We start from the raw sequence: 26,365 nt of genomic DNA on the forward strand, positions 1-26,365 counted from the left end.
CTGTGTTAAAGGGGTGGGTGGGGGGGTTGCCTTCAGTAACTTTGTGTTAACATTTAATTAAACATACAGTGTTCAGAGTTGTAATGTTTGTTTTGTATTATTGCTTACTCTTCTTGTGAGAGATTTGCAGCTCTAAATCCATAATTATGACAGCTTTCCTGATAGCTGTACCTTTTACATCGACACACACATTAGAAGTGTCTTACCCCTGGTTTGACTAGAACCAGAATCTTAAAGGGAATTACGATATTTGTTATGGCTCATTAAGCAAAGGATTCCCTGGGTATGCTGAACATCCACCACAGGGCCTTTTATGAGGTTCAAACCAAACATTGGTTCAAGCCTGAGGCTTTCATGATCATAAAAACGTCTCCTCACTCCACCACTGGAAGGAAAGTCAGGTCTATGCAGTTCGCCGAAGTCTGCTACGACACCACCAGAAGTCACTAGATTCAGTTCACTGAACCTTTGACGGGCAGAAATGTATTCATTACAAATGATCAGTCAAATTTGAGATTTTTGTCAACAAATATTAGGGTCATAAAGATATTTTTAATTTGCCAACCATTTTAAAATCTTTTCATTTAACAATTTTGCATATTTTTGTAATTGAAAAGCAACCCCCACCACCTTTCACCTTTCTCCTGATCATCTGATCAATAAACACATTTTCTAGCATCAAAAATATTGAAGAGATGGATATTAAATGACAAAAAAAGAAAGAAAACTGTAATCACTGTGACACACAGAGAACAAGGTAAACTGTTTTATTTTATTTAAGATTCAGATCTTAAAAAAATATAAAGCACAACATATTGTGACAAACCTAAGTTCTGAAGGGGCAGAGCTCAAATGTGGGAGTGAACGATGGAGGCTGGAGGGGAAGCGTGGGTCTGAGGTCTGATGTGAGTGGTTACTGACTCCTGGGTGTCAACAGGAAACAGCACTGACAACAATAAAGTGACAAACTAAGATGAACTGGGGATGGGGGGGGGTAAAAGTATGTAAACTGGTGAAAACTGATCAGTCTGGTGACACGGAGCAGATCCTTTCACCTGAAGGAAAATATGTCACACAGATTTGCTATCACCCTGAACAGAGTAGAATCTCCATCATAAATGCTGACCACAGAGTGATGCTGTCAGGCAGGTGTAAAACACAAAATAAAAGTAAACACCATAACAGGAAAACGTTCAAATTAAACTCAAAGGAATAACTTGGACTGGAATAATTAAACCGGATATTCATCTCTGTGACACTGCTGCTACAATACAAGTGTATACTGTACTGCATGTATATTCTTATACATTATATAAACCGACAAAAAAAATGGTCACTTTATTTCAGTGACTAAGCACAAAAAGCTAATAATGTAGCATCACAGTGACTGGTTGAACTGCATTGACAACTTCTGTTTTACAGCTTCTTTTGCATCTGTGTCCCTCCAATCATCCTCTTCTTCTACTTTAAAACGTGTGCGGACCGACGTAGATGGAGAGCCTGAGGGCGGAGCTGGACTGGTAGCTGCCCTGGTAGCTGAGCAGAGGGTTAATTGACACCATCTCCAGGTCCAACGTGTACTCTCGGGGCCCTGACACGGCACGGGCCAGCACCAGCATGGCACTGATGTTATTGATTTGCTAGAGAGGAACAGAATACGTGTTACTGAGGGAGCGTTACACAGCAGGTGGTTACAAACATCAATCCAAACTGGCCTGAGCCATAGCGTGTGGAAGTATTTTTATTTTAATGTGCTACAGATCCATACAGGAGTCTTATCTTTTTGTGGCTTGTTAAAAATGTGCTCAGGATGACAGTAAGCTGACCTGTGTTCAGAATTATACCACCAAATTTCATGAACTAACAAAACTGATGAGAGAAGAAAATGTCTTTCAAACACATTTCATACATGAGGAAGTTTTTGAAGGAGATGTGTGAAAAAACATTTTCCATGTTGGAGCACGTTATATTCAAGATACTAATTGAAAAGTCTGACATAACTCAACCCTGTCACTTGTTATAATGTGAGTATAAGCCTGTTCAGATATGCAGCCAGATGTTATGGTCTGACTGCAACCATCCTTATATTTATGGACAGCACATGACTCATTGCAAGTCATGCGTTGAACTGTAATACACACAGGAATGCTGGAATAATGTAACAGGCGTCCAGCAGTTAATATACCAACCATAGAATTCTGTTGCATATAAACTTGATAAACCCTGGGGATTTACTGTTGCTCCATTTCTATTTACTTTTTTATACATTCTAGATATTAATAGTATTTTTGTCTGTTCGTTTACATGGGCAGGGTTTAACAATACGTACACCAAGAAGAAGTTGGACGTCATAGCTGTTATGTAAAACATTAAGTAAGTTGAGTGAACCGTATAAAAATTGCATAAAGCAAAGGTTTTGAACTCCCGGTTTTGAGGCACAATGACTAAAGTTTGATTTGAAGTTCTAGGTGAAGAACAAAGGTCGAAATACACTGTAGGACTTTAATGAAAAACTTAAAAGCCTCAAATACTGCAAGTAAATATCAAGTAACACTTAAGCTCTTGTTTGATAAAGTTAAGATAAATTTAGTTTCTGAATACTATAATGCATTTTTTTCAACTACATTTATGTAGTTGAAAAAAAATCTTGATGTTAGAAGAATTTCTAAATAAAATGTGTAAAAAGTCAATGTTTACAGTTTGTTAGAGTTCTTTTAGAGTTCTTGTTAGAGGGGTTTATAAACTCAGCTATTATTGCATGACCTGTAAGCACTTGTGAAGCTGAACTGTGAATCAGCAGATCAAACCCCATCATGCTCCCTCTCGGTGCCCAGGGTCTCACCCTGATGTAAAAGTCTCCGTTCTCGTCCCCGGACCGGATGCGGAAGGTGTTGTAAGCCCCTGCAGAGACGCTGGTAGCCTGAATCTGGAAGATGTCGGAGGGGACGGTGCGCTCCGAGGTGATACTCATGTAGCGGTGGACCACAGAGAAGGGCAGATCTCGACAGGCAGGCTTGTTGACGGGGCACACGCAGCGGCTGCTCACACACAGAGGAGTATAACACCAGAGTAAGTTAAACATACATACATACTGTTAATTTGAATATTGTGATTTTCTGTAATGCAATTACAAAAACAAAAATGTCATACATTCTGGATTAATTTCAAATCAACTGAAATATTGCAAGCCTTTTATTATTTTAATATTGCTGATCATGGCTTACAGTTTAAGAAAACTCAAATATCCTATCTCAAAAAATGTGAATATTCTGGGAATGTTAATTTTAAACTGTAAACCATAATCAGCAATATTAAAATAATAAAAGGCTTGCAATATTTCAGTTGATTTGTAATGAATCCAGAATGTATGACATTTTTTTTTTTTTTTTTAATTGCATTACAGAAAATAAAGAACTTTATCACAATATTCTAATTTTCTGAGACAGTCCTGTAAAGTGAAAGGGCATTTCTCATGGTGATAGCAGTTAAAATATCAACCAGCAGATGGCGTAATATGACAAAGAGAAGAATAATCTGAACTATTTTAAGGAACTAAGCTTTAACAGTAGCCTTCCTCACTCATGTTCATGTAACACACTTTTCACACAACCAAATCATCTGGGATACGTTAACAAGCACCCACACCTGCTGCAGCTTGTTCTCAGCTGTAACAGTTTTCTTATTGCTCTGGACGGCGTTCACAAGAAAAAAGTTGTAAAGTTGGACTCATATGTGGAAAAAGTAATTGGGGTAATTTTTCCGTCTGAGGCACACTCAGCACAGGCCCTGATTATATTCAAAGCTGATGGCCAACACATATTTCGGTAATTAGAACAAGGCTTTCCGAAGACTGGCTTTGTGTGTAAACACACGGCAGCTTTCATGAGGTGCCACTCACTTGTCAGATAGTTGTACGTAAGGGTCTAGGCAACGGTTTTCCTCCACACACTGGTACCGTCCATGAATATTCACACAGGTCTGTGTGTCAGTGCACTGATGTTCACCAGTTTCACACTCGTTTATATCTGCAGAGAACAAACAGCTCGTGAGGTTTGATTGAGCAGCATGAGATGGAGCAGCCGCCGGTGAATTAATATTTATTGAGTCACAGCAGTGTTCATAACTGTGAGAGTACAGAGGGAAAAGTGGAGGAAGTGGAGGCCGGCGTGCTTACCCTGGCACATTCTGCTGCCCAGCAGCTTGTATCCATCTGGACACACACAGGAGAACTTCCCCGGTTCGTTGACACACTGAAACTGGCATAAGTAACTGGAGTAGCTGCATTCGTCGATGTCTGACAACATACAAGCTCAGGGCTTCATCAACTGTCCACAATCCAGAGCAAAGTGAAACAGGAAAAAAACAACATCTACACTGATCTTTCAGTCTCTTACCGTTACAAATAAAGCCGTCAGGTCCAAGCTCGTAGCCCTGGTCACAGCGACAAAGGAAGGTCCCGTAAGTGTTGTAACACCTCTGAGAGCAAGGAGCCCCCATCTCACACTCATTCACATCTGAAACAGGAGAAAGTACGGTTAATTGTCTCAAACTCTCAGATGAGGTTCAATATATATGGAAATAAATCACCTTTTTCACTCTTTTTTGGAAAAAGGTAGATTAACAGGCTGCACCATTGCATGCCATGGCATATGCCACCAGGTACATATAATGTTACACAAAAACATTACCTTATTGATGGTGGTAAAATGCTATTAATAATACTTTAGTTTACTGAACCCAAACTGGGTTGATGAGGGCTGTTGTATCTCCCCACCTTGTGCTTCTTTGTCTTCCCTTTCTTTAGTCTCCCTGTCAGTTACCTAATAATCAATCTCAGCAGAACATCTTGAGAGATGTCTCACGTCCTACACTGCTAATCCAAAAGAGAGGGTGAATATGGATCAAATAATTATGGGTGAGGCTCAATAGGTAAATCCTTTGTGAAAGACTTCAGGATCTGTGATGTAAAAGAAACGGCCATGACATATTATGCCACACTTGAATTGAACCAAAAGTAAAATATGATATTGTCTTTTTAAATACTTTTTTTGTGGCTCTAGTGGCCTTTATTCAAGGTGTAGATAAGAAGGGGGTAGAGAGAGAGAATGGGGACGACATGCAGGAAAGGGGGGCAGGCTGGGACTGGAACCTGCGACCGCTGCAGGACCATAGCCTCAGTACATGGGCCACTGTGCCCACCCAGCAGCCGTAAAATATGATATTTTCATTACCAAACTGTAACCGCAGTGATCATGAAATACAGCTTCAGGTTGAAACTGATGATTACAGTGATTACTTCACTGTATGTTGCATTTCAGTGAGATTTATGAACAAAGGAATCAAGGACATGGAGACACAAATAAAAACAATTCACTGGAACATATACTGTAGCCTATATTTTAACAGTAGAGGGCGCTCCAATAAGCAAAACCGCATTCTGCCTAGTACCGGTAAGTGCTGTGTGTTTATACAGCAGGAGGTTCCAGGACTGAGACGTGTCCTCTTGTCACGTCAAGAATGGACTGCTGGCTTTGGCAAAGGTCGGTGCTCTCCAAGTGCCCTTCCCGTCTCCCGTCTATCCTTACTTACAATATTCAACTCTTGAGGTTGAAATGTACTTACAGTAAATATAATGAATTAACCTGAAAAAAATGTAATTTGTCTTTTGGCCTGGACTGTGCTGTGTGTGTATGTATGTATATATATATATATATATATATATATATATATATATATATATATATATATATATATATATATATATATACACATATATATATATATACACACACATATATATATATATATATATATATATATATATATATATGTGTGTGTATATATATATATATATATATATATATATATATATATGTGTGTGTATATATATATATATATATATATATATATATATATATATATATATATATATATACATACACACACACATATATATATATATATATATATATATATATATACATACACACACACATATATATATATATATATATATATATATATATATATATATATATGTGTGTGTATATATATATATATATATATATATATATATATATATATATATATATATATATATACACATATATATATATATACACACACACATATATATATATATATATATATATATATATATACATACACACACACATATATATACATATATAAGCCTATAACAGGCTTATTGATTATTTTAGTTTGTAAAATATAATTATTAGTACAGATAAATGTAAATTTTAAACTGGTTCTTATTGACTATGAGGAGAGACAAAAGAAGTGGGCGTTAAATACCTGGAAATATTTGTCTCCAGTTCCCAGATGATAAAAATGGTTCTTCGTGTTCATTTTGCGGTTAAGCTCTTATTTTAGGTAATATTATGCAAGCAGGCTTTAATTTTGCATTTTCATATTTACAGTTTTGCTACTTATGACTCACCAATGCAAGACCGGTTGTTTCCTGCAATCTGGAAACCGGGCTCACACTGACACGAGAAGGAACCAGGGACGTTGACGCAGCGATGCTGACAGTACCTGTACCTGCACTCATCAATGTCTAAGAAGGAGAAAAACATAGAGAGAAGCTTTATAAGCGTACTTACAAAACAATATCACCCTGCAGCAAAAAGTGGCCTGAGCTGCTGCATTGGAGCTTAGAAACCTCACCGATGCACTCGGTGCCAACTTTGCGGTACCCATCGGGACACTGACAGCTGAAGGCCCCCACTGAGTTGATGCATTCCTGGCTGGGCTGGCAGTCATGTTCATCTCGTTCACACTCATCAACATCTGTGTGTGAGTGTGCAGGGGGTAAAACACAAAAAAACAAATGCCAAATGTGGTTATTGTGAGCAAGCAAAACATAATTCAGCATGACTGACAAACGAGATATGACTGTAGCCACAATGTTCTCCTCACTTGCACCCAACAGCTGAGAATATGTTGAATCATGCTTTCTGTCTCATGCAGGCCTGACAAACACCTTGCCATCCTCCAGCACAAGCTGGTTTCACGCCACAAGTCGCTTACTAAAAACACAGCAGCTGTCCTTGTGTGAAATCTTTTAAATTCCTACACTACCCGTCTGTCTCCCATGGACTCACACCCACCCAGATTGCACCAACGTGCTGCCTAAAGACCTGCCTACTGCAGCCACCTGTCCCTCACGACCAACAAAAACGTTACACAATCACTCTCTCATACAAACATGCTCATCGTGTGGCCACCTGTCCACCTTTAAGCCCCAGACAAAGAAAGAAATATCAGAAACCCACCCACACAGCTGTCTCCTTGCGGCTCGTAGCCTGAGGGGCAAGGGTTAAAGGCCTCAGTGGGAGTGATTGAGGGCTCTGAGGCAGAGATGACTGACGCAGACCGGGGAAGGCACAGGTAGCCTCCGTAGTGGTTGAAGCACTTCATTTCCCCTTTGCAGGCATCTGGAATGGTCTCACACTCATTTATATCTGATGGGAGATGAACAAACAGATATTTCATAAAAGCAGGTATTTGCATGCTGCATATTAACAAAGACTTGTAGAGTAAGGAGGGGTTAAAATGTTGGTAGGAGAAGTTTTACCTCTGCAGTGCTCAGTGTGAGCGTCCCAGTGATACCCATCTGTGCATTCCTAAAAAAAAGCAATAGAGAGAAGGAGTATGTGAGAAAATGATGGAAAAAAAGATGTGAACAGTCTCTCTGAGCCAAGCTGTTGCATAATATATTCATAATACATAATAAATCTCCAGTAGTGGAAATAAAATAAAAAAAGAAGGGTTGTTTCTTGTTTCCTCTGTGTTCATGTTAGATTGTTGAACCATAACACATAAAGCCTGCCTCAGTCCAAGGGATTTGACATTTTAAACTTTTTTCCTCAACACAAATGGGATTTCAGACATAAATATACTGTTGAGGAGAAAGTAAAGTTCTGTGATCTGCTTGGAAAGAAAAAAGAAAAAAGAAACTGCAGAAACATGGTATTAAAGTCAAATGTGACCCCAGCATTGATCATTATAAAGTTGAGAGACGAAGAAATGTGATTTGAGGCCAACACTTTGGCGCACACACACACACACACACACACACACACACACACACACACACACACACACACACACACACACACACACACACACACACACACACACACACACACACACACACACACACACACACACACACACACACACACACACACACACACACACACACACACACACACACACACACAGGGTTTGGGCACTTCAGGTCAAAACGCTTGTGGACAGTAAATACATAAAGTAAGAGAAACATCACCCGAAATTCAAAAGTTATAATATAATATTTAGAACAAGAATATTATTTTCATCTCTACATTTGCTCATGTGAGAGGAAAAAAGAGAAACAATCATGAAGCAAAAGTTTGGGCACCCTCCCATGGTAAAAGTCACCGTTTGGAAACACTTTCTGTGGTCAGCTAAGAGTTTTCCAGTTCACATTTCTGGCTATTTTAACCCTTTACTGGGCGGTTTACTATTTTGTAGCTTAAGTGAGTTACAAAAGAGTGGAACTACAACTATTTTTCTGTAAAATGCTTGTAACTCTAAGGTCATTGTATGATCTTGAATTAACTTTTCATAGAAAATCATAATTAGTGCATGAGGCTATGAGAATCTTGGACAGTCTTTCATCCTGCACCGTGTGAAGTTTTGTATTTTAAGGTGTGTTTGGGCTCATTCCCAGATAGAAGCACTTCTCTCTTCATCTTCTCTCGGCCTTGCTAAAGGCCATGTGATTTATTGATCTCAAGGCAGAACAGTAGAACAGTGTACAGATCTTCATGGAAGTCTCAGCAGCCAAACAGATTTGTTTTGTTTACTTGAAAGATAGAAAAAAATATCTCATTTTTTATTTAGTACATTAAGCTTACCCCCTCTCTACTTTTAGTGACACAAATTATAACCCAGGGTCCCCAAACCTTTGCAAGCATCTTTCAGGATATGGAAAGTGGATGCAAATTTTTAAAAAAGAGTGGAAAAGAGAAGGCGCAGGAGAGATTCATCCATCCTTACCGTGTAGGTGTCAGTTTCTTTATGCGTTTGTGAAATTGCACTGCGGAGGAGCACAGACACGCACACGCACAGGCATAAGACTGACACACAAGCACCCTGCATACTAATGTACTAACTTATACGTAACTGGACAGAAAAACACAAGTAAAACATGCACACAGCCACACATACACCACTTTCACACAGGTAGTAGTCCCGTGAAGTCGAGACTCTGTGATGTACAGAGCAGTCAATAAGTGGTACCTGTAGTTCAGAAAGAGACAGATGGAGGGGGGGGACATAGAATGGCAACATTAAAAACTTAAATTCACTAGGCTGGTAAGTATGAATTACCATGAAGCCAAAAAAAAAGTGCAGATCCGAGTTTTCACGAGGTCGGTACTCTTACAGTTAGCTTTGCGAACTCTGTGAACTGAACAGTTACCCTTTACTGGCAGCAAGAATAAATGGAATGAATTGCTGTGCCAGGTCAAAACACAAACATTGTGACGTACTCCAACTTTCAGCTTAAAATAACCGGGTAAACATTGCAGAAATACTTTCATATTAGGGGCTTACAAAAGTCCTCTATTTCTGCATATTGGCAGTCATTGGCGTGATGGTTTACTGTGTCAGAGCTGAGCTTATGGAGCAAATGCTGAATGTACTGTAACTCCAATGTTTCTGCAAAAGCATTTTTTTTGCCTTAGTTGCAGGAGTGAAAATTAAAGTTAATTCGTCTCAGTGGTAAGCAACCTTCTTTTGTTTTGGATCTTTATTCTTTGCCAATGGAGCCATTTAACCATGTGTATTCACTCAACCATTTCTGGTTTATGATGCTAATTTCACCACTGCAGTTCAAAAGTAAAGACATTTATGGCGCTATTTAAAGTAGTAGCTTCAAACCCTCACTGTTTGTTGTTGTTTTTTCCTAATAGTTGCTGAGTGTGACTAGACAGGCCTGTTCAGCTCAAAGGTGTGCAAACCCCAAATGGAATAGGTGTGAGGTCACTAATCAGGATGATGCAGTTGTGACTCAACCTACAACCAAACCAGTATCAGTTCAGTATTCTTTTAACAATGCTTTCATGAACTTTAATGTTTACCGTGATCAGTGAGGCCTGTAGGGTCTGAGCCCTTAACTCTACTTTGTATAGAAATGGTTTTGTAACCCTTGCCAGATTGAGATGCAGCAATTGCTTCTCCAAGAGTCTTGCCTTCTTAGCACTGTGTTAACACACCGCTTCATGTTCTGGATCGATGCTATTCATTCACTTGATGCAACTGTCAAAAATAAATACATTTAAGTTTAATTTTATAGAGGATTTGCAGACTCACTTATTATAAATTCATCAAGGGCCGATGACCAGGAGCACCTATTACTACCCCTACCTTCCCTGCTTAAATTTTATGGAAGCATAAAGGGGATACTTATTTCCTATGTGATTTCTTTTTCTTTTTGGTTTAATTTTGTTAAATATTGTCACAATGAAAGAAGAGTTGTATTTACCTGCTGAGGTTGTATTTGCCCAATACTAAGATTCATTACAATCAGATTTACTAACATTTTCACGTGACTAGAATACAAGACTTTAACCTGTAATGGAATATTCTGACATTTCGTTGGTGCTGCTTTTACTTTGGTCTAGCTCTGAGTATTTCCACTGATCTTTTATGCAACTCTCCAGTGTACTTCTGAGGTGGATTTTACTTTTTTATATGTTTTACTTTTCTGATAGTCTGGGCTTCTTTCCCTGTAAAGACACCACTATCCCTGTTAATGTTCCTGAACAGAAGCTTTCGGTGTTTAAACAGACTCTAAAAATAAACAAATTACCCATTCCAACCTTGGCAGCCCAGAGAGGTACAAAAACAGGCTAATTTAAGTCACGAAAAAAATTCTGTGCAAATGGTGTTTACAAAGTGAGCGAACTCCAGCTAAAATGCATGACAGGAAAGTTATAATCACTGCCTGTCTACATGCATAGACTCACGCTCTGATATAAACTCCAGTGGCCACGTTTGCAGGCACTGCTTATTGTTGTATTTCTGGTTTAGACAAACAGAAGGCAGCAGGGTGACTCGGACACCCTCAAATACTCACTGGATGACATCACGGGCCATTTGTGACCTCGGCATTGTGAAAAAAAATATGCCAGCGCACTGTAAGCACAGACGGTAAAACATACTATCATGCAACCACAGTACGTGACCTCTCTGAATTGGCTTGGCATTCACTGACAACCAGAAAGTATGTGACCTGAAACCACCCAAAAAACAAACTGACCATCGGTCCAGGGTCCAGTCACTCACTGGCTACTCAGTGTGGGCAGCAAGGATGCATGGGTGTTGCCCCGCTACTGCCGTAGATCAAGTGGCGGTGGACCTCTGGAATGCCCGTGGCAAGGATGTGGGCGCCAGTACTCAGCTGGGATGCCCTGCCACTGCAGTGGTTCCCAGAGTATCAGGTTCTGGGAAACCCCCCATGGTTCATATAGCAGGGACAGCTGGAGCCAAACCTCCAGCCACTGCGCCCCTAAACTCCCATCTCTCTGCAGGATGCGTAGGAGGATGTCAGAGGATGTGGCTCTGTCCCAAGAGTTCATTGTCTGGGAGCGACATCCACCACTGACACTGAGAAGAGCAGGTTTACTAAAAATGAGATTTATTGATTTATCGGTCAACAGAAAATCAATCAGCAAACATCTTGAATAAAAGTGGTTTTAATATTTCAAAAATGTGTGCATTTTCTCCTAAATATGACAACAAATTAAATATTTCATGATTTTGGACTCTTGGTCAAATTAAGATAAGAGTAGATATCATGTGGTGGTTTAATACATTGACTAATTAATGAGTATTAAAAAATCATAGGTTGTATCCTGTATTGATTGAATTATCTAATATCACTCCATCCAGCAATTAGTTGGGTCATGGGTTTGGACAAGTTGTCATCACAGGCTAAATATTTCTGTTCTATTGAATAATATTTTTTAATCAGAATAATAACCATATTTAGCCATTTTTAACATTTGGCACTTAAATCAGGCTCAGGACTGCACAGTGACCCACTTTTAGGTCACAAAGTCAGCCAAACTTAACAAGTAAAATGTCAGAAGGCTTCTAATGTGACCACATGGACAACTAGGGAGAAAAACTAAACCTCATAACTAAGACCACACACGAACACACGCTGGTGGAGTGTAAACTACAGGACGGTCATTTGTTATCCGTACATACACAGCTACCTTCATGCTGCTGTGCTCAGCTGTGCATGGAGCCGCCGGGGAACCACTGCAGTGGTAAGGCCCCGCACGCTCCAGTTGAGCTCTGTTACAGTTGTAGCTGTAATCCTGCAAATCCACAACCTGAGCTCCTCCATCTCATACACCTCCTGACTAATGACAGATGATGGTGGCCAGCTGGAGAAATGCCCACTCTTCACCAAATGTTCTCTGCGGTGATGATGCTCTGCCTCTCTGTGATGAGTGGACGTGATGTTCGTGATTGTTCAGAGACACTGAGGCAGGAGGAGGTGTGCTGTTCTCATGGGAAAACCAGTTACCTTCATTGCCCCACCTGATTCCCGAGAATAATGTGGATCTGCCTTTTTTTCAACTTGATAAAGGTATGCTGTCAAACACAAGAAAAATACAATAGTCATAACTGTTTAAAGACATGTTCGCACTTGTTTAGCTTTCAGAAATTTGCTGTAATTTGCTGACTAAACCTAGATTATGACACTGATTTTGGATATTGTACAACGAGGATGAGGTGGAGGAATTTTGCAATATGCAGCACCATAAGACGTGCCCTGTGACTCACTGCCTCTCTTCCTGTCTAACCCCCTGCTTATAGTCAGCGCCAAACTACACAGCCACGTTATCTTGGCTCTTTTGAGCAGCCAAGTACAGCTGGGAGAGTAGAGCAGACAGCAGGGCAGCGGTGCAGCTCTGACGTGTATGGCCTGTACCAGAAAAGTGGATCAGAGGTATGTATCACCTTTATCATTTCTTCCTAAAAAGTTTGCAGACTTCATGAGGGATCCACAAACTCTCTGTCTCACATAAGTGTCCTCTTACTGAGTGTAAAAAAAACTGAGGAAACTCACAGTTAAGTCTTTTCTGTTGAGTCTTCGGTCTCCGAGTTTCCCTCAGACCGTTGCGTCCGTCTGGTGGCTGCGCTCGTCCTGGATGAGCTGGCGTTAAACAGTGGTCCCTTAAACTGCTGCCTGTATGACCCTGAGAGCGTGAGTGGGGAGACCGACAGCTGGAGCAGATGAACACATGCAAAGGGAGGGAGAGAGGAGACGAGGAAGTGAGGGAGGGAGGAGAGACGGACAGCCCATTCTTACCCCCCCTCTGGCCCCCTGCACTGCCATCCTCCACTCTCCAAACCCCCTCTTCCTGACCCCCAGGATGCAAATTCCTGGTCTGTGGCCCAAATACCAAATTCGTCAGAATCACAGGCACAACAGCTCACAGATTCACACATATAACCCCCCCCACCCCATACTGGTCCCACAACACACCTGGTTTCATTTAGACCTAACCCCCGCAAAAGCCCCAAGCTCTCCCACTCTTTTCTCCCTCCCTTTCTAACTTACCCCCAATGCATCCATACCCCCCCCTGATCTTCTCCCTATTTTACCCCCATAAAGCGACTTCAGTCCTTGCTTTCGTCCAATCTGACATGCAGGATATTTATAGCCGAGGAGAAAGAAGTTAATGGAATGTGGACAAAAATTAGAGAGTGGAGTAGAAGAGAGTGACTGTGTGGAAACCTACTTGGAAAATTGGTCAACTTATTTTTCAGTTTAAACTGTCGGCGATAAAATGCCTTTGCTCTTCCCTGTTTGCACATGACTAATGCTTTTCTGGCTTTGGAATAGATTCCTCGTGTATGTTTTTTTGTAAAATTTGTAGCCTGCTACGTTGCCAGTCAGGATGGTGCTCAACAAAATGTATTCCTTATCAGTTTAAGTCCTACTTTAAGGCAAAGTCTGAGGTCACCTTGTTCCAGGCTACACACTACATTGGTTGCTGGCTTCTCTCCAACACTCATTACAAAATAATTATCTGAGCTGGAATTTTTAATTAAAAAATGTAATATTTGCATGCGAATTATTACGATTCTCCAGTTGCTTGTTTCTTCCTTTGACTTAAAAATGTTCTTGTGTTGATTTGAAAAGCTCCTCTTAACCTTATGTTGTTTATCTAACCAGTGTTTCTGTGTGGTAGCAGAGAACGCAGCTGTCATTATGGGGGTTGTTAAAAATCACACTGACACCCCCCTGGCTGGACCAACTGTGCCTCTTTTAGTTGGTTCCTTATTGCCACACACAGACACCCCCCACACGTTGGCTGGAGTCTAAGTTCATCACACATGTGATGTGCTGATCCTACTTAAATGACAAACAGCTTACACAAGGTGCCGGGTGCACACGCTCGAAGCAGGGCTTTGGAAATGTGGCATCAACACTTTTGCATGATTCGTATCTCCTTTTTTTTGCCCCTTATCTCCACCCAGCACCCAACGAGATCATAAATCCTGTCGATGGGATGGTTTAATGAGATCTCTCTTCCACATGACACTGCACATACAAGATTACCATAACACACAAAAAACATGTTAAACGGTAATATAAAACAGAAGGATGTTTCAGTGTTTACATGTTACTTTATTTATAAACTCAATTTACAGATACATCAGGGATGCCAGAGATACAAATAAGCAATAACAAGGCTTAACAAAATGATCATCACTGATGAAGTGAACAGAGAAACCCCAACTGAGAGAAGAGAGTAACAGCTTCAGTGAGGGGGGAGACAAACCAAAAAGGGAACAGGGAGAGGAGAGGGGTGGACTACCAAGGAAACGCCTTAGTCGTGATACATTTTGAAGATACAGCTTTTGACAACGCTCATATATCTGTCCCACACGACCTGATGTCTGAGGAGGAAAAAAATAAAAAAGGAGAGACAAGAAGAAAGTTTACAGTGAGTAAATGACGCACATAAAGTCTCATGACAAACTGTAATTGTGAAATACGGGGGAAGAGAGTAAATGAGGTAAAATTGGATCCCTCTGAATATTTGGGAGGGGGGGTCTCTGCTTCTCTTTATGAATATCTCTTTGTTAAGCTTGTAGTGGCACAGGGCTGTGTAAACCCTTAACAACATTCCTGAGAGTTTACATGAGAAACAAGGTAACTACAGTTTAAGAAATCATGGGTGAGACAGGGAGACACCCACTGGTAGTGCCGAGATGACAATTTTAGCGAGCATTTCAACATATACATAAGGCTTGAGCAGTGTTTAACATATTGCATATACCCTTTTTTGGGTCTTTCTTCAGTTCCAAAGCTGTTGATGATATCCTGAGTGTATTTTTAGACTGGGTTGACCTAAAATAACGGACAGTCACGGCGGGGAGGGATCTACACGCTACCTGATAAGCTCAGCAGGAATAAAGGACATGAACTTACTTGAATGTGTCAAGAATGTGTGCAGAGTTGGTGTAGTGAGTGAGATATAGTTTCATGTCTGCAGCTGTCCACCGGTCTGAACGGCACGGCTCAATAAACTGGAGGAAAAAAGAAAGGGAGGAGGTTACGTCACACACGTCCACCGGCAGACCAGAGATGATACAGACATCAAAAACTTCTGGGATGGATGAAAAGCTATTTTGGAAAAAGAAGCACCAACCTTCTCTACGAGATCAATAAAAAAATCTCTGACATCTTTGGTGTTGGTCAACTTTGCAGCAATATTGATGAGGCCTCTGGAAAGATTCTATGATAACAATAGAAGACCACTGATAAGCTTCTCTTTCAGTTTAACCAGCAGATTACGTTGTACCAGGAGATGTAACGATTCTCACCTTGAAATTAGCCTCCATCTCACTAAAAGCTTTGGTCTTTCCTCTGAGAGCTGTGCAGACCAAACTGTGCAGAGCAGAAGACACAACAACGCATACATAAAATAATCTAGATATAACTATATTTGAAGACGCCATGTATTTTTGTTACCTTTTGTGTTGATCGAGTAGATCTTTGTCTGTGATTAAAATCTTTAATTCTTTAAGCTCTTGTAGAAACTCTTTATCAAGATCCACATCCATGTCGTCCACCATGTGGTCTACAAACAAATCTCACATCAGATCTTTTTCAATCACTTTATAGGACATTCTTATTGCTAATACTAAACATTTCCTTTTCCTCCATTGTGTTATTACTCAGATACTACCTGACTATATAAAACTCTTTGCTAAATGATACATCTGGTGGTCAGTGAACCTCACTGACAAAGGTTCTGCTTCTAAACGTGATTCAATATACAGTATCCATACAAACGAGACTTTCATTTTACGTATAGTCATGTAGTCTGTGTCCTTTTTAAATTCTGCTGCAGCTTCAAATATCTATTTTACACTATTATTTATTTTCTTGGGGATGTCACTAAAATTAATCACTATGTAAACTTTAAACTATGACCAATAAAGAGACCGGACTAATGTGTTCAATACCTGATAAAAATGCTACGTGCCCCTCGTATCTTTTGTAAAAAAAAAACAACTTGTTTTTTGTTGTTTTTTTTTTAAATCACTCACCAACAGCCCCAACTGTCCAGTTGTTGATAAGCAGCCCAGCGCAGAAAGCAAAGTCTTGGAAAGTGATATATTGCAGCTTTCTTTTCCCCGTCTCAAAGCGGTTGTTGGCAAAGAAAACAATGGCAGCGTAATCCCTACAGCAAACAGGAAAGAAGCAGGAGGCCACAAAATAGATTCAGATAATCAGATTGTTATTTGAATGGCTTCAGATTATCTGAATATCAGCAAGTTTTATTTTATTTAAGTAATACAAAATGAAATCATAAAAAAAAACAGATGTGAAGTCATAACTATGTTTCTCAATTCTTTCATTCCTAACTCGGCTTTTCTCACTGATTACCTTGCCAGTTTGTCAGACAGAAGAAAATGCTGACGTATGTTCTCCACCAGGGGTCCCTTCAGCTCTTCCACGACTTTGAAAACACGTTTAAAGTTGTCAAACTGAAATGTAGAACATGACGCAGGAGATTTACTTAATTGCAATAGTGTGACGCATTTGAAGCTCTTACAAAAGCGGTCCAACCACAAGCAATAAACTATGCACAGTGTTGGAAAATTGTTGAAATGTTGAAATATATAAACAATACACAAAAAACTGGAGTATGATGGATTTTTCTTTATTTTTTTTTCATGAAAGTAGTGTGTACTTCATGGCAATAATAAAATGGAAAGAAAGACTTGCAACCCACAACAAATCTTAGTGTACCCTTACCTGTCGTCTGCAGCTTTTCAGTGTCACGCCTGTCTTGGCACTGATATCATCCAAGTCTTTTTTTGTTCCTTTCGAAAGTTTTTTCCCCAAAACCTCACGCACAAATGCATCATCAAATGCATAATATCTAAACAAGAAAACAAGAAAAAAATGTCTAACCATACATTTTTATTTATAATGTAGTTTGAAAAGTAGAGGGGCAGAACTATTATGCAGTCTGTCTTAAAGAGATTTGGTGGGGGGGGTTGTTGGGTTTTGTGACATTCTTGTGAGCAATCACAGCACTCCCAGTGTGGAGAACCAGGCAGGAATCCTGATGGAGAGCTAGGCTAACAGCTACTGAAAGTGAGGGACACAGAGGAGCAAATCTTTACCATCAGAAACAACCAAAACAACAACTGGATCCATTTAACATATGTTTCACAACACAGACATTCTGTGAAACAAAAAATGTAACAAAGTTACTCTTTGGGACAAAAGTAACACAAAGTAAATATATATTAAATACAGCAGACTCTGAGACCACTACCAAATGAATGAGGCTAGAGTTGTTTTAGATGGTGAATAGTCACTTCTCTGTGGCCTTCTTTCTGAAGAGACGTTCCTGATTCTCCAAACTGAGAGCGCTGCGACCACTGTCTAACGTACTGCACAAAAGTACTTCACACAATGTCACTTAAAAAAAAAATAATTAAGTGGGAAACAGCTTAGTCGAATCTAGAAAAGGCCAGATAGACAACAATAAATGCATCACCTCTCTATGAGGATGGCTTGTCGATGAGGTGTTATTTGGAACAGAAGCTGATTGGCTAGTTTGGCTGGAATGTGCAACAGACGCTCACACATCTGGAAGGTCCTGTACTGGTCCATGGTGTCACTCAGCACCACTTCTGCATTTGCCTCACACTCCTCCAGCACTCCTCCTTCCATACGTACTTTCACTGCATCATTCACTGTTGGATAAATGACACAAGCAGAGTTCACAGGACTCAGGGATCCACTTACAGCTGAACTTATAGCAATAAATAGCATGTAACAATAAAGTTTGTGTCCTCTACATGCAGCTTCCTACTCGTTACACACACTTGATTCTTTAGCTTACTGGTTCCTGAAGTTTGATGCATGTCACTTAAAAACTCTGTCTATCCTAAATGTATACTCTGTTAACAACTCAATTCAAGTGCTGGACTTACTCCTCAGATTCTTGGATTTCAACATTTTAAGAGGGCTTTATGGAGTTTGTTATTTATTTGTTTTTGTTTTTACACTCAGTAAAAGTAAAACAAGTTGTGTTAAAAAAAAGAAAAAGGAATTTATGTCCAGGGCACATGTAAAGCAGCAAAAAAGGAACTTTGGTCAATTTTAGCTCAGTTGGGACAGATGTGAAGTAACTTTTACCTCATTGTCCAAATTCACTAATTTGACTCTATCCTTTTCTGATAGTAGAGGGACAAGCAATAAACCAGAAAAAAAAAACATTTAAATTGTAAAGATGTAAAATCCAAACCAAAACAAAAAAGATCATAACAAAAAAAGTTGCCAACTAATGCCTTCCAACCAGTGACACTGATCGCATCTCTTGTGAGATGTCTCATGAACATCTGGGGGGTTTATGAGCGAGGATGCATAAGTGAATTGAATAATGAAACCTTTTCAGCATTAACTGCAAAAGAAACACATAAAAATTGTTAAGTAACCATGTCAATAAAATTAAATATAGTTATTACTTAATATTAATACTGTTAATACCTATCTAACAAAAAATGTCAGCTGCAATGCAACATTACAAGTTTAATTAATGGTAGTTTTCCAGCAACTTTCAATTGTGTCATTTTGTTCATTATTGTGGCCTCAAACACTCTTTCCTACTTATACAATATTTCTTGTCTGCCTGCTGTCATCTAAAGAGGTACTATGAAAAAGGTTTAAGAGGTGATAAAATATTACAAGGAAATTTACACTAAATAAGAAAAGTGTTATATTTGTCTTAACATCGTGGGTATTATGCAGATGTTTTGTTTTGTTTTAAAAAAAAAATAGTGTTGTTAGCTCAGTGTTCCTCAATCCAGGTTCTCCAATATAATGGCCCAGCATGTTTTAGATGCTTCCCTGCTCTAATTGATGAAGCACACTTGATAGTGGGTTGATGAGGTGATCCATCAACTTAACACGGGTTCTTTAAATACATCAAGACTCAGTGAAAGCACAGCTATCTATAAGTAGATTCAGGTTGACCTACCTGTGTATCCGTCCAACCAGAGCTGGTAAACCTCCTCATCCATGATAGTCGTGTTTCCAACGAACACGTCCAGCTCTGCTGCCATCTGCAGAGAAGAGCAGAGAGCTGATATCATCATAGTTCAGGTTACACCCACTACCAGCCATCAAACTAGCCCAAACGCGTTTGCTTTGGTTTTATACCTTGGTGTTAATGGTGCTCAACCCAATTTCAAGTAGTTAGATTCAGTAAATGGCTCGTCTGCTTCAGATGGGTTTATTCCTAACTTCCTCCATTTCCTGATTATTCTCATCAATACATGCGTCGCTACGTTAGCAATACACAGCAAACCCTACGGTGGGCAATACAAGAGTAAACGAGGATTTAATTTACCATAACGATACAATAAGCTCCGGTCTGAAGTTATGGGCTTATAGCACAAGCGTTTAACGAATGGTTTTGTGTCAAAGGGTAAGAAAGCGCAGTGTCAACAAAGCGAACCCACTTCCGGCAACGTGACGTCACACTGTCGCAACTATTAAGGCTGATTTAGGGTTCCGCGTTAAATCGACGCAGACCGTACGCCGTAGGCTACGCCGTAACTCTATGGCGTAGGTTCTGCGTCGATTTAACGCGGAACCATAATTCAGGCTTTACATTGAAGTAAAATAAGATTTTCATTGCACCCTGTCAAGTAATAGTGAATATATAATAACACTATAATCATATTTTGAGAAATTAAAACGTGGAAACCAAAACAAGAAAAAAACACTAAGGTTCTTCAAATCATAAATTATGTAACATCAAGTTTACTGGTCGTTTTTGCGTGAGATGAAATACTTTCATCTGGATGAGTATGATTTTTTTTCATTCGCATTCGCTTATCGACCCAAACTCTGTATATATATATATATATATATATATATATATATATATATATATATATATATATATATATATATATATATATATATATATGTATATGTATATATATATATATATGTATATATATATTTATATATATATTTATATACATATACACTTACAATAAATATATTGTAAGTGCCACATTTGTTTATTTACTCTTTGCTAGGTAATTGACCGTGCATGCATACCTCATACTGCTGCACCTTTCAGTTTTTTAATTGTATATTATATATATATATATATATATATATATATATATATATATATATATATATATATATATATACACTTACAATAAATATATTGTAAGTGCCACATTTGTTTATTTACTCTTTGCTATTTTTAAATCTGGGTACAGTGAGCGAAATAACAGGAGTCAAATTCCTTGTCGGGTAATGTTCAAACTTGGCCAATAAAGCTGATTCTGATTCTGATACGTCAGGATTCAAAGCGATATGAACCTAACTAAAACGTATTTGAACTGCTCCAGGTCAGACAGATTTGTAGGATGTCTGATGTGAACAGCTCTCTTAAGGTCACTCAACAGCATGTTTTGTGGCGTTTAGGTCTGGGCTTTGACTGGGCTCCTCAGACGGGCGGATTTTCTCATAGGGTGGGTTTATTTTCATGCTTGGGTTCATCCTGCTGCATCATACAACCTATACTAACATTCCGCTTATGGACACCCACTCAGACATTATCCTAAGAAAACTGGGAATTTATTTTCCCCTATATTCAATTCAGTTCAATTTAAAATTATTGTTTTTCCCCAGGGGGCAATATATACAGGGACATTGTAGTAGCTCTATGATCATAAGTGGTCTACTTCCAAAGGCAGTGAAGAAAGCACAACATGATGATGCTGCCATCACCATATTTCACCACTGGAATGAAGTTTTGATGTTGGTAAACTGTCTTTTGCACTGTAGGTACTTCTTCCCAAACAACCCAACCTTTCGTTCATTAGTGAATAAAACATTTTCTTTGTGGTGTTGTGGATTACTGGTGCTCTTTCAGAAACTCCAGGGGTGAAGCAATGTATTTATTTATTATTTCCATGAACGTATCTGTAGCAATGCGTGTGCTACGGGGGTCACAGACACAGCGGACACCGGGATCTGTGCAGGACTTTTTATTGGTTTTCCACGTGCACAAACACTCAGAGGCCTCGTCAGCCGAGCTGCTCGTCCCCTCTGGTCTGCTTCCATCCTTCTCCCGTCTCCAGAGCCCACACCCTACTGAAATACACAGAGAGTGATTAGACACACCTGTGTACCATCAGCTGTTCCAGCCGCGTCACCTGTGCGCCACTCCCCCGCACTCCCTCTCTCCCCTGCAGACCACGCCCCAATCCTGCACCCTGCCACAGTATCCATTATGTATATCTACTTAATTCCATTGCAGTGTCAGAGGTATCTACTGGAGCCCATCCCAGGTCTCTTTAGACAAAAGGCAGGGGTACACCCTGGACATTTCTCACCCATTTTGCTCTGGAGAGCAGCTGGTTCCACTGTGATGTTCTGCTGGGCGCATATCTGTTCGATTACATGAATGTGGTAAATTCATGCACAGAGATTTTTCCCCATGCCAGTACCATTCTCAAACCTTTATCTGTTACCAGTGGGTTCTTCTTAACTTCACTGTGGAGTCTCCATTTTTATCTTTAAGGAATCCACTTCTAGGAAGAGTAGCCACATTGCTAAGCTGTCTCCATTTATAGACAGTTTGTAGCTGTGGCCAAATTGATGCTTAAACCCTTTGAGGTATTTCGTATCCCTCTCCTGCCTCACACAGATTTTGATTATATGTCTTCAGAGATCTCCCTTTTGCGGGGCATGGTTCACATCATCAGATGCTTCTTATGAACAGCAAACCTTAACATTTCAAGTTGACTTTCATGATTCAAAGCAGTTCTAAAACACGGTCAAACTGATGTTATTTATTCTAATCCAGGTGTGCAAACAACTGACTCCAATTAGCTTTTAAAGTAATGCATTTTTGGATTTACTTAGTAGTTCTTCCAGTACAGAAGAACAAACAGAATGTTTAATTGGTGTATTCAATAAAGACATGATAAATTATAATGTTTGTGAATAACTGGCTTAAACAAATTGTGTCATGTTATTTTGTATGATTTTTGTGTCAAATTAGTGAAAAAAAAGTGAATTTCAGGAGACACACACCCTTTCCTAATCATTGTATACCTCGTACTACAACAATAAATGGCATAGTTAGTGTCAATGTGACATTGGGCCCAAAAGTAGACAGCATTGATAGCGAATGATTAGAAAGAGATTTATTTGTAAAAGGTGAATGGTGTATATGTGATCCAGGGAGTGAATGGCTCACAGCAGACAAAGAGTCAGGTATGACAAAGTTGGCAGTGGCAGAGGAGAAACACAATTACAAAACTGAAGTAAACAAAACTAACAAGAAGCTCTGACACTTGTTTCAGTCCTGCGAGTTACTTAACTGACATTAAACAGCCACTTGGCAGGTTGAGTGCTGAGTAGACTGAGGCTGTGCAGAGAAGAGCTGAGTAGCAGCTGTGCCTGGTAATTGCCAGGGAGTCAGGATGCCCACAGACATGCAGAGAGAAAAAACAGGGGAAGACAGACAACCACACATGAAGAAAAAAGCCAGACAGACCTCACAGCTTGCTTGCAAATGACGGTTTGTGTTGTAGGCCAATGACAAATGTGTGTGTATCAGTATGTGTTTTTTTAATTCTTGCGACTTCTATTTGAGCATGTAATAAGATAAAGTCACAATTTTTCTGTCTTTGTTGAGAACATTTGTGGAGACATGCTTTTATACTGAAACAATTACTCTACAGTAATCCCTCATACCCCAGAGGTTTTCAATTTTTATTTTTTTCTTATCAGCTTTCACTTTAATTGCTTACTTTTGTATAAATATATGTATCAGCTCTTTACAGCTAACAGTTAATGCAACAATAATATCAGAGCAAAAGCAGACGTGTTTCATTCATAGCAAGTTTTGGTTCAATTCAAAAGCTTTAGCGCCTCCAAATTAGATGTGGTAATAGTAACAATAGGACATTTTTTGTAGTCATTAAGTCATGGCTTTTAAGTAGGGATTTATAATGGACTTTGCTGGTGGACCCAAGAAGTGAATATGCAATACTGGGTTCAGAAAAAATGTTACAATAATCAAGCTGATACAGTAATTTCTCAGAATGCTGTTCTCAGGGATAGCTTGATAATTACTTCATTACATTGTTGTATAGAGCACAAAATGATTTTAGGAGGTTTTTCCTGGTTTTCTCGTTCTCTCTCTTGCGAGTCACTCAGTTCAATGTAAGCCATTCATTTAAGATAGCTTTCAGTGGTCACACCAACTGACAATGGACAATTATAAGAAGACTACTCCAATTACAGCAGAGCATATGGCAGTTAGAGTTCCCTCTAGCCGACCTTTGTCCCTTCATTTTTGCTCTTAGTTACTGTAAAATGCATCAGATCAAGCAGGCTTCTGTGGCTACAGGAGCACTGCGGTGGGGACTTTGCTTGGTGCTTGCTTGTACACAATCTGCTCTCTTTTCCTCTGGCGATTAATCCAAATAAATCCCTGTAAATCCCTCTCCTCACCCTCCCTTTTTGTGTTTCAGCATGTGTCCTTCAAAATCGCAGCATGACGGAAAAACAAGCCAGTCAACGTGTCTTTTTGTCAGATCTCTCGCTGCACATCAACACTCTCAGTTCTAACCTCACATGACACCCTGATTCCATCCCCAGATTCCCCCTTGCACGGTTAACACCCTACATTGTTATGGCCTCAGTGAAACAATGGAGGTTGGACGGAGGCCGGAAGGATGTGGCTGAATGCCTCAGCATAAACCTGTGGAAAAAAAGAGCCTGCAGTCACACTTTCCAGCAGTTTTCTTTGAAAAGTAACAAGTACTCTCTCGTGATGCAGCTATACTGCGTTGTGGATTTGTTGTGAGCTCCACAATCTTGTTGGATTTAATTGAATTAAGCTGAGTTATCTTGTGCATGAGACCATTCTAATGAACAGAAATGCTGAGAGGAAGCAGCTTCAGAAAGGTCTTCACAATTCATTTACTTTGGAAATTGTGCTTATCTGTATTATTTTTATTTCACAGCACACAAACATGTAAAAATACAGCTCTGAAATCAAATAGCAGAACAAAATGTGTTCACAGTGAGAACGCAAGGGGCACATTCTCATCAAATATTTATGTTTTTTAATGTAGCCTGAAGCAAGAATTTCATCAATTACATCAGAAAGATAGTCCTTTCATTGTCAATATTTACATTGGTAGGCCTACAGGGCAAAAAAAATGTTTGTAAAAGAGGCCCTGGAAAGATCAGGGAGAATCACAAACACTTTAAATTACTATCTGTGATGCATCAAGTTAGCAGTTACCACAATGCGTACAACTTCCTGTTTAAATCACTCCAAATAAAACCAATAAAAGTAGCCAAATGAATTGGACAGATAGCGAGAAGGATCCATTTACACCTGGTATTAACATGGACTCTGGACAGGGCGGGCATCACAGGTGGAAAGCTCCAAGTACTCCATGGAACTGGACTCAGGGTACATGAAGGATCATATGTGGATTGATCTGACATGCATGACTAAAATGTTTACACTGTTATAATGGCCATACTGAAGGACCGCCAACAAACCTAATATGATTCCAAGACACCCATATGCCCTCTGTTTAGAGCTGCTGATGAAAATGTCAGCCACCCAGGTCATGTCAGTTTTACAAACTCCAAATAGAAGGCAACTGTATGAAAATAAAAACAAAAAAACATACAGTTACCATATGTTCAAGCGTTTTGGACACTATTGAGTTCCACTCTGGGTTTCAAACAATGGTCAACACCAGAATGCTAAAAAGAAGAGAGCGAGAGACGAGGGAAAAAAAATGAAGATCTCAGTTAAATCCTAGCAGTGGCCTTTCTGTGTGGAGATTTGCATGTTTTCCAATGTTTATGTTGGTTTTCCAGGTTCCTCCCACCGTCAACATGACTATTAGGGTGATTAGTGATTTTAAATCGACTGTAAGAGTGAATGAAGACGCTGTGGTCGTCTGTCTGTCTATGACATATATGCATAGACTAAACTCAAATAAAAACCATATGCGCCATTTATTTCAATGTGAAAAATGTAAAATGGGTGACTTTGGAAAGCTGCAGAAAGCATCGTCCATGTACTTTGTTCACCGAGGAGTGAAGGAGCCATTCTGGTTTGAGGCCACACCACACACAAGCAACAAACAGGCCTGCAACTAAAGGTTTTGGGGGGAACTCAGCCGGCTTTTAGTGGACTGTGTCTTTGTGTGAATGTGTGTGTGAGTGCGTGGGCCCACAACTTGGAATAGGTTTACTTTAGGACTTGTAGGGTAAATTACAAGTGTGATTTCTGTTACATTACAATAATAACTTTTGAAAAGGTATTTATTATTTTTGGTACTGGGAAACAACAAAACTTTTGAGTATTAATTATTATTCCTGAAAGAATAGGGGTATTTCTCATTTAAGGTTTTCAACCTACAGTGTTTACAGCACATTTACTATTGTTTACATTTTACTATTTTTGTTTGTTTACTCAACACGTGCACTAATCATTGCAGTAATCAATAATACATGATTGATTCATTATGTTTTATAAATACTGACTGTTTTTTTTTTTGGATTGCCTACTTAGTATAAAGGTTCCATTTGGGTACAAAAAGGTAATTACTACAGTAAAACTGAACTTTAAAAAAGGTCTAATACGTTAGATTTCAGGTAAACACTGCAAGTAAGTAAGTTCATGATTGTGTGGTTAATTTAAAAGATATCCAGAATAATTAA

General features: G+C 39.3%; 2 protein-coding genes across 3 annotated transcripts; both read right to left on the minus strand.

Annotated features, from left to right (window-relative positions):
• Positions 1 to 759: 759 nt before the first annotated feature.
• On the minus strand, positions 760 to 13,326 carry efemp2a (EGF containing fibulin extracellular matrix protein 2a). The gene is made up of 11 exons (XM_061725536.1): positions 13,157 to 13,326; positions 9,067 to 9,309; positions 7,598 to 7,646; positions 7,296 to 7,484; positions 6,688 to 6,810; positions 6,461 to 6,577; positions 4,395 to 4,514; positions 4,175 to 4,294; positions 3,899 to 4,025; positions 2,843 to 3,038; positions 760 to 1,640 (listed from the first exon to the last, which is right to left on the minus strand). Exons 2-11 carry the CDS (start codon positions 9,166 to 9,168, stop codon positions 1,467 to 1,469), a joined length of 1,317 nt encoding a protein of 438 aa, XP_061581520.1. The 5' UTR covers positions 9,169 to 9,309; positions 13,157 to 13,326; the 3' UTR covers positions 760 to 1,466.
• Positions 13,327 to 14,710: 1,384 nt separating this feature from the next.
• Positions 14,711 to 20,104, minus strand: fibpa (fibroblast growth factor (acidic) intracellular binding protein a). 2 transcript variants are annotated; one of them, XM_061726328.1, is made up of 11 exons: positions 19,980 to 20,104; positions 19,608 to 19,692; positions 18,123 to 18,321; positions 17,369 to 17,495; positions 16,997 to 17,097; positions 16,657 to 16,790; positions 16,076 to 16,184; positions 15,928 to 15,991; positions 15,753 to 15,839; positions 15,533 to 15,630; positions 14,711 to 14,997 (listed from the first exon to the last, which is right to left on the minus strand). In XM_061726328.1, the coding sequence occupies exons 1-11, from the start codon at positions 19,980 to 19,982 to the stop codon at positions 14,928 to 14,930; spliced, it is 1,077 nt and encodes a 358-aa protein (XP_061582312.1). In that variant the 5' UTR covers positions 19,983 to 20,104; the 3' UTR covers positions 14,711 to 14,927. The 2 variants fall into 2 exon arrangements, with proteins under 2 accessions (XP_061582312.1, XP_061582313.1); XM_061726329.1 differs by having other exon boundaries at positions 19,790 to 20,101.
• Between the last annotated feature and the right edge of the window lie 6,261 nt (positions 20,105 to 26,365).

This window comes from Cololabis saira, chromosome 7 (genome assembly GCF_033807715.1).
Source record: "Cololabis saira isolate AMF1-May2022 chromosome 7, fColSai1.1, whole genome shotgun sequence".
NCBI classification, from domain to species: domain Eukaryota; kingdom Metazoa; phylum Chordata; class Actinopteri; order Beloniformes; family Belonidae; genus Cololabis; species Cololabis saira.